This window comes from Rhincodon typus, chromosome 6 (assembly GCF_021869965.1).
Source record: "Rhincodon typus isolate 14 chromosome 6, sRhiTyp1.1, whole genome shotgun sequence".
Classification (NCBI taxonomy): domain Eukaryota; kingdom Metazoa; phylum Chordata; class Chondrichthyes; order Orectolobiformes; family Rhincodontidae; genus Rhincodon; species Rhincodon typus.
This window is the reverse complement of record NC_063337.1, coordinates 1,545,836-1,558,434: the sequence shown is the minus strand read 5'-3', so window position 1 is coordinate 1,558,434 and position 12,599 is coordinate 1,545,836. Positions and strand designations below refer to the sequence as shown.

Below are 12,599 nucleotides of genomic sequence, written 5' to 3'. Positions count from 1 at the left end.
AAAAGAGAGTTTCAGGTCAATGATCTTTTATAAGATCTTATGATGAGTCTCCTTTGGGGGCATGTGCTCAGGGTCTCTCTGTATCTCACCCATGGTATACCGTGAGAGTAGATCCTGTCCTGGCCACTAAATTTATTTTACAGCTCATTCTCCCTCAATTTTCGTGCAGAGAAATGCAATTAGGCCTCACTTTGTCTGGTGTTAGTTTTCACACTGTTATTTTCTGAGATTTTAAATAAAATGTCAGAACAAGTTGGTCGGAGAGGCTGGTTCTTTTTGTTCCTGAGTTCCACATGTTGTTACTCTGAGCCCTTGTTTGAAGGTGGTTTGTCCTATCGACAGGGAGGGCCTGAAACTGGGTAGGACGACTCTAATCGAGGCTCAGGCTTCACCGGCAGCGGCAGGCCCCACGCTGCCATGGCAACGGCGGCCAGCGGGCCCCGTCCTGATTGGCGGAGCCCGGTACGGCCCCCGACCGTTCATTGGCTGAGGGCCGCGGGGCTGATTAATATTCCGGCGGGAAAGGCGCGCGCGGCTTTTAGTTCGAGCGGCAGAGGGACCGGCTCACTTTTTGATTACCGCCAGGTCACCAGGCGATCCATATACTGACCAACGCTTGAACATCAGGGGATCAGCGCAGGATCACATCTCGGTCACCACTGCCCGATTTCTCCCCCCCCCCCCCCCCCCACCCCGCTTTAGCCCCCGGCCCTCCAGCAAACAGAGAGAGAGAGAGAGCCCAGGCCTCAGCAACATGTTCGTCATCAAGAGAGGTACTGACCCCGGGTGGGTGGATGTAGACCCGACCCCGAGGCTGGGGGGTAGTGTAGACCCGACCCCGATGGTGGGGGTGGGAAGCGTAGACCCTGCCCCGGGGGGTGGAGATGAAGGATAGGGATGAAGGCCTGTGTGGGAGGGGATGAGAGAATGTGGGCTGAGGATGCTTCCTGGTCCCCTGGGTGCGGTGACCCCGGTGTGTTGGACCGTTATTGAAACATGAAACCCTGACGGTCTTAGATGACAAGGTGCAGGGCTGGATGAACACAGCAGGCCAAGCAGCATCATAGGAGCAGGAAGGCTGACGTTTCGGGCCGAGACCCTTTTACGGGTTTGTGTGTGTGTTTGGAGAGGATGAACCCCCCTGTGGGAGAGTCTACCACCAGAGATCGCCGGTTTTAGGTTGAAGTCAGGGGAATTTATCTCTCTGACAGCTGAGAGTCTGCGACTCTCCCTGAAAAGGTGATGGAAAGCAGGATCCGTGAGTATTTGTAAGACAGAAATTGGTAAGATTCCTGTTAAGGAAGTTCTGAGAGGGAAGCAGAGTTGCTGAGGAATGTAGATTCGTTAACCACGATCTTAAGTACAGCAGCAGGATCGAGGGGCTGAATGGCCAGCTCCTGATTTTTGTTTGTATGTGATTCCGTCTTCATTTCACTTTCATGTTATATCTAACTTCTGAGTATGTCCATTTTAAATCCGTGTCCGCATTTGTAGTGGGAGCTGCCAATGTAAACATGTCACGATGCAACTACCTCCTCTTGCCAGCAGGAGCGCTAGCTTCATGTGTGACATGTTTACATGGACTGTCCCATTGTAACTGGAACATAGTATTTAGAAAGTGGGCAGATGTTTGAATGTGTCTAGATATGTTTGATCGTTATGCCAGCCCTCTGTCAGTACAGATGTGGAGCCCTGGGAGATGTACGTACTACAGACTTTTTCAGACGAGCTCAGCAGACCACTGGGTCCAATGCCACTGTAAACCCTCACCCCCGGAGGCTCCGGCTCCTCGATGTAAAAGCAAGATATTTCAGATTTTCTGCAGTAAAAACAGAAATGACTGGAGAAATTCAACCGGGCTGGCAGCATATATGGGGACAGAAAGAGAGTTGTGGTTTCCAGTCCAATATGACTCTTTAGAATCTGTGGAACAGGTTCTTGCCAGTCTGACAAAAGATGGACCTTTCTATGCCTGGCCAATTCTCTGTCTGGTCTGAGGGAAGATGATACAATTTGTAATTGGTTTAACTTCTGTTTCTCAACCTACAGCTTTGTGCTTCTGTATTCCACTGAGGCTGATAACCTGCTTGTCTGCTGTTATCTTTAATTTTCGCCATGATACAGGGCTAAAAGCCGATTGTCCTGCCGCTCATTATAATCACCCATTGGTTTGTGAGATTTTTTTAAATTAAAATTCCCTTTTCCAGCGTTTCCCTCGGCCCTTTTTGCAGCTCCCTGTAATCCCCAGGTTCCACTTCCCTCTATATACAGTGTTCTACGTCCCGCCCGGTCCCTCTCTCCCGCCTATGTATAGTTTGAATTTGGCGCCGAAGCAGTTGATTGTAAGAGTGGCGGGAATTGGGTAAACCGCGCCGCAACTCTGCACATAAAACTAAATTTAAACTGGGCCGTAGATCAGGAAGCTGCCAGAGAGAGGGACATAGATAGAGAGCAGTGCTTCAGGTCAAACTCTCCACCCTGGCTATCAAAGCGAAACTATTCCAGCGCTATCGAGCTCTGAGCTTGCAAATGAAAGGGGACAAAAATAGGTCAGAGGCTGGTGAAATGAGTCTGGTTTCGGAAGCATGAATAGAATTTAAAAATGGTCAGTTGAGAGGATGTCAAGGAATAGTTTTTAACTTAGTCTTAACTCATTCAAGATGAGTAATTCTAAAACAAATGCTTTCAGATTACAGCATATGTTCTCAAATCGTTGGATAATTATTGGAACATTGTACACCCTCTTGTTATATCTCTGTATATACAAATTTGCAAGGCTGGATGGTCAATATTTAACCAGCTGGAGTCGACCTTTGTAACGTTGGGCAATGGGTGGCAGACCCCAGAGTCTCTGTGGCCTTGGTTAGGATTTAGGCACCCATAAGGTGTTTGTTCTGTTTGGTGTTTACACGCTGGTGATTGTCTCAGAGTTGAGCTTGTGGCTTCACTCTGACCTTCAGTATATGAATTTCGAGATGGGTCTACAAGGACAGTAGAAATGATACAAAACTTGCATGTATTGTGAACTATGAGGAGAAAAGTAAGCTTGTAGAAGACTTGGCGGGGGGGGGGGGAACTGGTGGAATAAGCAGATGTGTGGTAGATTAAATTTAATGCAGAGAAGTCTGAAGTGATTAATTTTAGTCTGAAGAATATGGTGACAATGTAAAGTAATAAGGTACATTTTTAACGGAGATCCTGGAGCATGTATTGGCACCACATTTAAGGTAGAATGCGAATTAAGCTAGTGAAGATGCACAAGATTTATAACAACCATTCTCAATGAATTTCAACAGCATGGATTGATCATTGAGACAATTTGATAGAGATATTCAAAATCATGGTTCTAAATAGCAGATATAGTTAAACAAAAATAGAAATGGTCTTTATAACAAACGGATGAAGCTGTCTTAATGCAATTGTAGAGCCTTGGTGTGACTATTTTTGAATGTTTGTACTATTTTGTACATAGGGATGGCACAGTGGTTAGCACTGCTGCCTCACAGCACCAGGGACCCGGGTTCGATTCCAGCTTCTGGCGACTGTGTGTGCAGAGTTTGCACATTCTCCCTGTGTCTGCGTGGGTTTCATCCGGGTGCTCCGGTTTCCTCCCACTGTCCAAAGATGTGCAGGTTAGGTGGATTGGCCATGCTAAATTGCCCGTAGTGTTCAGGGAGGTAGAGAGTGTATATTAGGTGGGTCATAGGGGGATGGGTCTGGGTGGGATGCTCTGAGGTTGGTGTGGACTTGTTGGGCCGAAGGGCCTGTTTCCACACTGTAGGGATTCTGTGATTCTATGAAATGAGGCATTCAGTCTAGGCACTGCCTCCTTGGTCTTACATCATTGTCCACACGATTCTCATCCATTCTCCCCTTTAAATTATTTTTAGTCAACCTGTTTAGACATGTTATGTAGGGTAGGTGGAACTTGAACTCGGCATTGCTGAGTCACAAATCCCCTTGCTTCATATTATTCTGTGCAATGTTGGTTTCCTTATCTAAGGAAAAATTTATTTGCCATTGAGAGTGCAACATAGATTCAATGGACGGATCCCTGGGATGGGGACATTGTCCTATGTGGAAAGATTAAACATGCTAGGCCTACAGTCACTGGAGTTTAGAAAAATGAGAGGTGATCTCATTCAAACATACAGAATACATGCAGGGTAGCTGCAGGAAGGATGTTTACCCCAGGCTTTGGGTCTAGAATGAGGGGGTACTATTTCAGGCTAATGGGTAGACTGTTTAAGACTGAACTGAGGATTTCTTCATGCAGCATATTAAATCTTTGGAGTTATGTACCTAGGAGGGCTGTGGAGGCTCAGTCAGTGAGAATGTACAAGAGACTGAGATCTACACATAATTAAGTTTCTACACATTAAAAACATCGCAGGATACGGGGAAGTGCAGGAAAATGGTGTTAAAGTACAAGAATAGCTACAATCTCATTTGCCGTGGGCTTGAAAGTTGAGTAGCCTCTTCTCAAATCTTGTGTTTTGCAGTATAATTCTGGGTTGCCTGAATTAATTATTTACAGCTGAGCCACAGACTGCTTCCCCACCACTGGTTCCCTCACCTCTCGCTGAAAACTTGTCTTGATGCAGTTGCAGCTCAGGAATTCCTTTCCTAATCCTCTCTGGCTCTGTGACTCTCTTTTCCTCCTTTTAAGCCAATCAGAAACTTTCCATTATGCTTAAGGTGCTTTATAAATTACAGTTGATATTGACTGCTTAATGGATGATGAAGTGCTTAAACTTGTAACATTTTACTGTTCAGATGGTCGCCAGGAGCGGGTCATGTTTGACAAGATTACATCCCGGATACAGAAGCTGTGCTATGGCCTGAATCCTGACTTTGTGGATCCAGTGAGTAGCTTTTTAATGATTTTCTGTTATCACTGATCTGAAATCATCATTAACAAGTCATTGATAGTTGGTTCTGTGATTGACTGGGCTAAATGTGTTGCCTGGCAAAGCACAGAGCTATTAAGGAAAAGCTTGCATTCTGATCTTAGGATGTCCTAAAGTCCTCCACATCCAACATATGACATACAGCTAATAATATGGGAAATGCAAGATCCTATTTGTGTACAAATGACACCCACAAACAGCATTGAGGTAATGACCGAATAATTTGCTTTTATGTTGAAGGACAAGTATTGCCACAGTCACTTTGAGGTGGACAGTGTGGCATGTGTGGAGGTTCTGTTTTTTCCTCAAATTTGGCTCATGCGAGCTTTTGCAGCCACCTGGGAAGCTAAATGGATCTTCAACGTAACGTTTCTTTGGGAATAAAGTATCTCCTGCGGTGCAGTACTCTCTCAGCACTGCATTGGGGTGTTAGCTTGGATTTTATGTTGATGTCTTTGGAGTAGAATCTGAATCCACAATCTCAGAAGATTGCTACCATATTAACCTCTGCTGGCAAGATGTAGTGGAGGTATCTCTGTCTCATCATGGATATCAAGAAGTGTAAAGGAGCCACGGTACAAAATTGTCTGCTTATCTTAAAATTGGTTTTGTTTAGCTGTTAGTATAGCAGTGGTTGGGGAGTGCCTCAGAGGTGAGCAGCAGCAGCCAAATCAGTGTAATCTTGGGATAACTTCCTGTGCCACTTGCCAGCGAGGCTAGGAATAGGAAGATAATACAGTTAAATACGTGGCTAAAGAGTTGGTGTAGGAGGGAGGGGTGGGTCACTTGCATGTCAGGTGATTGAGGTCTCAGTGGCGGTGCATTTCAGGAACAGTGACCATAATTCTGTAATTTTAAGTTACTAATGGGTAAGGTTAAGAGTAGTCCTCCGTGAAAGTAATGAACTGGGGAAGGGCTAACTGCCGCAATATTAAGCAGGAACTGGGAAATGTAGATGAATCCAGCTGTTTGAGGGTAAATCTGTATCTGGCGTGTGGGAGTCTTTTAAAGGCCAGTTGATTAAAGTTCAGGACCAGCATGTTCCTGTAAAAACGAAGGATAAGGATGGCAAGGGAAGTTGAGAGCTTGGTCGAAAAGAAAAAGGAGGCAGTCATAAGTTTTAGGAAATTGAAGATAGCAGGAAAGAACTAGGAAGTGACAAAATTGATCTTGGCAGGGCGTTAGATGTAGTCTTTATGGCTTTTTGACAAGGTCCTTTGTGGCATGCTGATACAAAGGAAAAGTCCATGGGATCCATGGTGAGGTAAAATGAATATAGAACTGGCTTGGTCATAGATGACAGGCTAGTGGTGGAAGGATGTTTTTCTGACTGGAGATCGGTGGTGTTCAGTCATACAGCCTGGAGACAGACCCTTTGGTCCAACCAGTCTATGCTAACCATACTCCCAAACTAAATTAGTCCCACCAGCCTGTGCTTGACCCATATTCCTCCAAACATTTCTTAAATTCATGTACTTATCCAAATGTCTTTTTGAATGTTGTAACTGTACCCACCTGCACCACTTCCTCTGGAAGTTCATTCCACACACAAACCACTCTAAAAGAAAAAAAATTACCCCTCACTTTTTTAAATGTTTCTCCTCTCACCTTAAACATGCCCCCTAGTCTTGAAATCCCCACCCTAAGGAAAAGACACCTGCCATTTACCTTATCTAAACCCTTCATTATTTTATAAACCTTATTAAAGTCATTCTCAACCTCCTAGACTCCAATGTAAACCATCCCAGCCTATCCAGCCTCTCCTCATAACTCACCCTCCATTCCTGTCAACAAGCTGGTACATCTGAACCCTGTCTAGCTTAAGAAATATCCTTTCTATAACGGAGACTAGAAGTGGTCACAATACTCCAGAAGAGGCCCCACCAATGTCCTGTACAACCTCAACATAACGTCCCAGCTCCTATAATCAAGGTCTGAGCAATGAAGGCGAGCATGCTAAATGCTTTCTTAATCACCCCATCTACATGTGATGCACGCTTCCAAGAGTTATGCACTTGAACCCCTAGGTCTCTGTTCTACAACATGCCTAAAGCCCTACTTTTAATTGTATGATTTGTTACTGTTGGATACTGAAGTTGGATGGAGTACATGTGGATTGGGAGGTAGGGAGTCAGCATTTGGTGTTTGTACAATGCTAGTCGGGGGGAGCATTGCATGGCCCCTTTAAAAGATTATGTACTTTTTCTATGCTTAGAGATTTAAATGGATGTCTGTGAGCAGCAGCTTGAGGGTTTGCAAGTACAAAGAGAGCACCTGAATTAAAACCTTTGTACCAAGCTGCAGTTTTTACCAGGACAACAAGTTTTTGAATTTAGCCAATCAATTTGAACCAGCTACTTAAGATACCCAAGACCAATCAAATCTGAATCTGATGGTTTTGACAACCTAGGACCAATCCGATTGTAAGAAATTAATGTCATCAGAGGTGTAAAAGAAGAGTTGGACAAAAACAGGAGAACTAACTTGCTATCTGCCAGAGTTAACAGCTCTCAGCTGTCAAGAGAGCATCGCTGCATCTCACGGGTTCCTATAAGTCTTCGAGAAAGCACCATCTAAATATCAAAGGTACCAATGGCACAACTAGTTAATATTCCTGATAGAAGAATTGATGGAAGAGGCATTCCTGACAGAAGAATTGACGGAGAAGGCACAGACCACTCAGGAAGACATGTAACCTGGCTGTATATAAGTGGGTCTTGTATTTATTGGAACAGCGTACCATTAGAATCTTGCTTTATGCAGGAATAGTCAGTTAGAGGGGTTTATTTGGTTTGTTCAGGGTTTAGTTAATTTGCTCACTGCTAGAGTTAGATAAATTATCTGTTAGTTGATTGCAAAGTGAGTGTCAGGAATTTATTTTATTTAACCACGAGAAGTTGCTGAAGGGCAGGTTACAGCACTTTTCATGTTGCTTTCACAGATTATAGGCTGAGGTGCTCCTCTTTGGGTGTTTTTGTTTTAGTTCTCAGAGAGAGGTCAACTTCTGCTTTATGACAATATAATTATATAATTGTTCAGCAGGGATCAGTGCTGGAACCCCTGTTGTTTGTAGTATGCATAAATGATTGGGAGGAGATTGAAGGTGGCCTGATCAGTAAGTTTGTGGATCTCAAAGATTGGGGAAGCTGTGGATCATGAGGAGGATTGCCAGAGGGTACAGCCGGATATAGATAGGCTGGAGACTTGGCTGGAGAAATGGCAGATGGTGTTTTTGTAGGGCAGAAATGCTAATTACTAGGGGACGTGGTTAAAGGTAAAATGGTGGTAAGTTTAAGGGAGATGTGAGAGGCAGGTTTTTTCCACAGGGTGGTAAACCTCTGGAATGTGCTGCCCAAAGAGGTGGTGGAAGAAGCTAAACTAGCAATGTTTCAGGAGGTATTTTGACCGATATTTGAATATCCAGGGAATAGAGGGACACGGACTGCATAAAAATAAAAGTTTTTAGTTTAGAAAGGCATTGTGTGTCAGCACAGTCTTGGTGGGCCACGGGGCCTGTTCCTCTGCTGTACTCTTCTTTGTTCCTTCCTGAGATTTTACAGCACTTCCTGAACAGTCAATGAATCTCATCAATGTTTTGGGTTTGCAATCCTTTTTTATATTTCCAAGGAATTTGGGGACTCTGTAGACTTGATAGCTGATTGGTGCCTTATTGACCTGTAGTAAAAATTCATGTGATGGTCATTTGTGGTAAATTTGGCATTCTTGTGTTTATTGTAATGAATGCCAGAGGAACGTTAAGATTTTTGGATGATTTGTGCTGCTGCAAAAGTTGTCAGTTGTTTTAAAAGTACAAGTTAGATGTCTGCTGTGTATTTTGTGCACCAGTTGATGACTAATTTGTGTGCTGCCTTTCTGTTGAGATGGTTCCTCTTGTCTTTTAGGCACAGATTACGATGAAGGTGATCCAGGGTCTCTACAGTGGCGTTACCACTGTCGAACTAGATACCCTAGCAGCAGAAACAGCTGCTACAATGACCACTAAGCATCCTGACTACGCCATTCTAGCTGCAAGGATTGCAGTCTCCAACCTCCACAAAGAAACCAAAAAGGTGTTCTCTGGTGAGTAATGTGAACAAGGGATCCTTCATTGATGTTGTAATCACATATGTTAGGAATTAAACATTGCTTGATACATCATAACTTGCAATAGACTGATTGACTACAGGTGCAGGCCAACTTCAGATTGACATGAGACTTTGTAATGTATCTTGATTCTATCAAGAAGGTATCTAACCAAGCTGGTGGAGTGGGTGGGTAGGTGGCAGATAAATTTCATTGTAGGGTGGCATGGTTGCTCAGTGATTAGCACTGCTGTCTCTCAGTGCCAGGGACCCAGGCTACATTCCAACCTCAGGTGACCGTCTGTGTGGAATTTGCACATTCTCCCCGTGTTTGTGTAGGTTTCCTCTGGGTGCTCGGGTTTCCGCCCACAGTCCAAAGGTGTGCAGTTTAGGGTGGAAAGGCTATGCTAAATTGACCATAGTGTCCAGAGATGTGCAGGCTAGGTGGGTCAGCCATGGGATATGGAAGGTCACAGGGATAGGATGGGTTGCTCTTTGGAAGGCTGGTGTGGACTCAATGGGCTGAATGGCCTGCTTCCACACTATGGATTCTATAATTTGAGTAGAGAAGTTTTTGGTAGGAATAACTGAAAGAGAATACAAAACAGGGGTACAATTTTAAGGGAGATGCAGCAGCACAAGGACCTGGATATAACTGTGCACATCATTGAAAGTGGAGGACTGCTGGAGAGACAACAAGTAAAGCAACAGCTTTATTAGAGGCATAGGGAACAAGAGCAAAGAGGTGATGTTGAACTTGAACAAGTCACTTGTACACCTTCCCCCTCACCTGGCTTATTGTGTACAGTTCTGGATGTCACTTTAAAGGAAATGTATGAGTAAACAAAGAACATTACAGCGTGGCCCTCCAAGCCTGCACTGACACATTTTCCCCTTACATACTAAAGTTGTCTTCGCTTACAGGATCCGTATCTCTCTATTCCTTCTATTCATGTATTTGTCCTGGTGCTTCTTGAATGCTGCTATTTTGTCTGCTTCCACCGCATCCTCTGGTAGCATGTTCCAGGCACTCACCATCTTTCGCATTGGAGAGTGTAGAAGTGATTTACAAGAATCGTTCTAGGAATGAGAAATTTTAGCTGTGAATTTAGATTGGATTATTTGCTTGATACCTGTTTCTTTTGCAGAGGTCATGGATGATTTGTTTAACTACGTGAACCCTCTTGTTAACTCTCATTCACCCATGATTTCCAAGGAAACGCTGGAGATTGTGCTGGAAAACAAAGATGTAAGTGCTTTCTTGCTTGGGACTTGGTGGTGTGGAATTCTGACACCCTTGTGTACACTGAAGGTGCAAATGTTATAACGTTAAGATATTTTGACTGGCAAGAACCAGGACTGATCCTGGATCTAGGCTAATTGCACTTGTGTGTAGTTTGGATGCAGCAATTGGAACTCAGTACCCTTTGGGTTCAGGAGGTCCGAATCCCTGGTCCTTGTACATTCACCTGTAAATTCTTTTACAGCAGGGTAATATTGTGATCTTTACTGACTGGTAATGTTCAGTGCTTAAGTGGGTGTGATGTCTTAGAGATTGGCTGAATAACAGATTTGTTCTAAAGTGACACTGTTCTTTTCTTTTAGCGCCTGAATTCTGCCATAATCTATGACCGGGACTTCTCATACAATTACTTTGGATTCAAGGTGAGCTTGTTGATGATGAGTTGTTCACTTTTTTGCAATGCCTTTGTGTTGTTGGCTTACTTTTGCACTATCTTTTCACAGACACTGGAGCGTTCGTATCTTTTAAAGATCAATGGGAAAGGTATGTTTAATCTGCTGTAAATCTTGGTGTAGGATAGCAGAGATTGGACATCTCCCTGGATCCCTTGCTGAAGATATGTTGGTTGAATGGAGTCAGCAATTGTCCCCCTCTTTGTAGCCAATATTCCCATAGTTAACTGGCAGAGTAAAGACAAAATACTACAAATGTTGGAAATCTGAAATACAGAGAATGCTGGATAAACTCAGCAGGTCTGACAGCCTCGATGGGGAAAGAAAGCTCTAAAGAAGTCAGTGGACTTGAAAAATTAACTCTTTCTGTCTCCACAGATGCTGCCAGACCTGCTGAGTTTATCCGGCATTCTGTGTTTGTTTCTTAACTGCAGAGACTTGATCTCTCTGCCTCTTGGGAGCTCATGAACGTACGAGGCAAGTGTAGGCCACTGAGCCCCTCAAGCTTGCTCTGCCATTCAATAAAATCATGGGTGACTGGATATCTCTATATTTCTCTTACCCCAGATAACTTATCATCCTGCTTACCAAGAATCTGTCTTCATATTAAAATTATTAAAGCCTCTGCTTCCACTATTTTTTGAGGACGAGCATTCTAAAGACGCTCAACCCTCTGAAATTGTTTTCCTCATGACGTTTTTTAAATGGGTGACCCGTCAATTTTAAGCATGAATCAGATTCCTGTGTAAAAAGAACCATCCTTTCTGCGCCCTGTCAAGAGCCCTCAGGATGTTAATTAGTCTCCTTTTGCTGCTACAATTTGGCTCTGCGTTGAGCAGAGAATGGAGAGGTGGTTTAACTCTCTCTGTTTTTCTTGTGAAACATGTAATCTTAAACCCTTGAAGGAAAATAGACTCATTCCCTTTCTGAACTGCTTACTGCTCTCTAATGAAATACTGATCAGCATCAGTTTGGTTGATTGATTTTCTTGTGTTGGAAAGGTTGTGCTGGGCATCCCAGGTATCCATTGTATGTAGGAATTGACTGGAGGATGTTTGGCTGATATGGGGCAGTAGTGTAGCACAGCTGTTTCCTGCACCTGCCCGATCATGCGGTCCAATACTGAACTCATTTTAGTGCAATATACCTTAAAGTGAGGGGTCTTGTTGAGTTAGCCTGAACCTGTTGCGTCCCTAAGAGTCCTGGCAATCCCATAGTGTTGTTGGATTCGGGTTCATTCTGTAGGTACTGATGGGGTGCTATGTTGTGCTTGACGTGGGTTCTTTTTTCCTCAGTGGCAGAACGGCCTCAGCACATGCTTATGAGGGTTGCAGTTGGAATCCACAAACGTGATATTGATGCTGCCATTGAAACGTACAACCTGTTGTCTGAGAGATGGTTTACTCATGCTTCTCCCACCCTGTTCAACGCTGGTACCAACAGACCTCAACTCTCAAGGTATGGACTTGGCTTTACCCCCTCATTGTTTGTAAAGGCTGAATTTTCTTTTTCAGGCACTTCATCCTCATCCTTGCACTTATTGTCATTGATACTAAGCTGCATTAACTCCTAAGAGAAATTCTTCTCTGACTCCAAACCTCTGAAGTTCCACAACACCCTCTTCTTCTTTTCCTTCCTCCTCCAGTCTATAAACTTTAATAAAGTGGCCTTAATGCTGGGTTAACTTTGAAGTTCTCTAATCCTGAGGCGTCTTCGGCAATAGATGTTAATCCCACTGCAAGAGGAGCTGAATCAGGGCATTTTAATCAAATAATGGTTAATGAGACTGCAGATTATTATTAACATTTGAATACTTCAGAGTTGTGTAAGATAATTGAAAATGTCAGCGTGATCGAACAAAGATCATACAGTATACAACATTGTCCTACTGAGTACCCTCAGTTATCAAACA

At 43.8% G+C, this 12,599-nt stretch overlaps 1 protein-coding gene across 2 annotated transcripts in view; it reads left to right on the top strand.

Moving 5' to 3' along the window:
* The first annotated feature begins 552 nt into the window (after nucleotides 1-552).
* The window catches only part of rrm1 (ribonucleotide reductase M1 polypeptide), a 34,376-nt gene continuing 22,329 nt past the window's right edge, over nucleotides 553-12,599 (top strand). The window contains exons 1-7 of one of the 2 annotated variants that reach the window (XM_020535311.2): nucleotides 553-773; nucleotides 4,777-4,865; nucleotides 8,813-8,990; nucleotides 10,141-10,241; nucleotides 10,598-10,657; nucleotides 10,739-10,778; nucleotides 11,983-12,145. In XM_020535311.2, coding sequence (XP_020390900.1) covers nucleotides 755-773; nucleotides 4,777-4,865; nucleotides 8,813-8,990; nucleotides 10,141-10,241; nucleotides 10,598-10,657; nucleotides 10,739-10,778; nucleotides 11,983-12,145 — 650 coding nt within the window. In that variant the 5' untranslated portion in view covers nucleotides 553-754. Of the gene's footprint in view, nucleotides 787-4,776; nucleotides 4,866-8,812; nucleotides 8,991-10,140; nucleotides 10,242-10,597; nucleotides 10,658-10,738; nucleotides 10,779-11,982; nucleotides 12,146-12,599 lie in introns of both variants that reach the window. The other variant, XM_048598327.1, reaches the window with a different exon arrangement.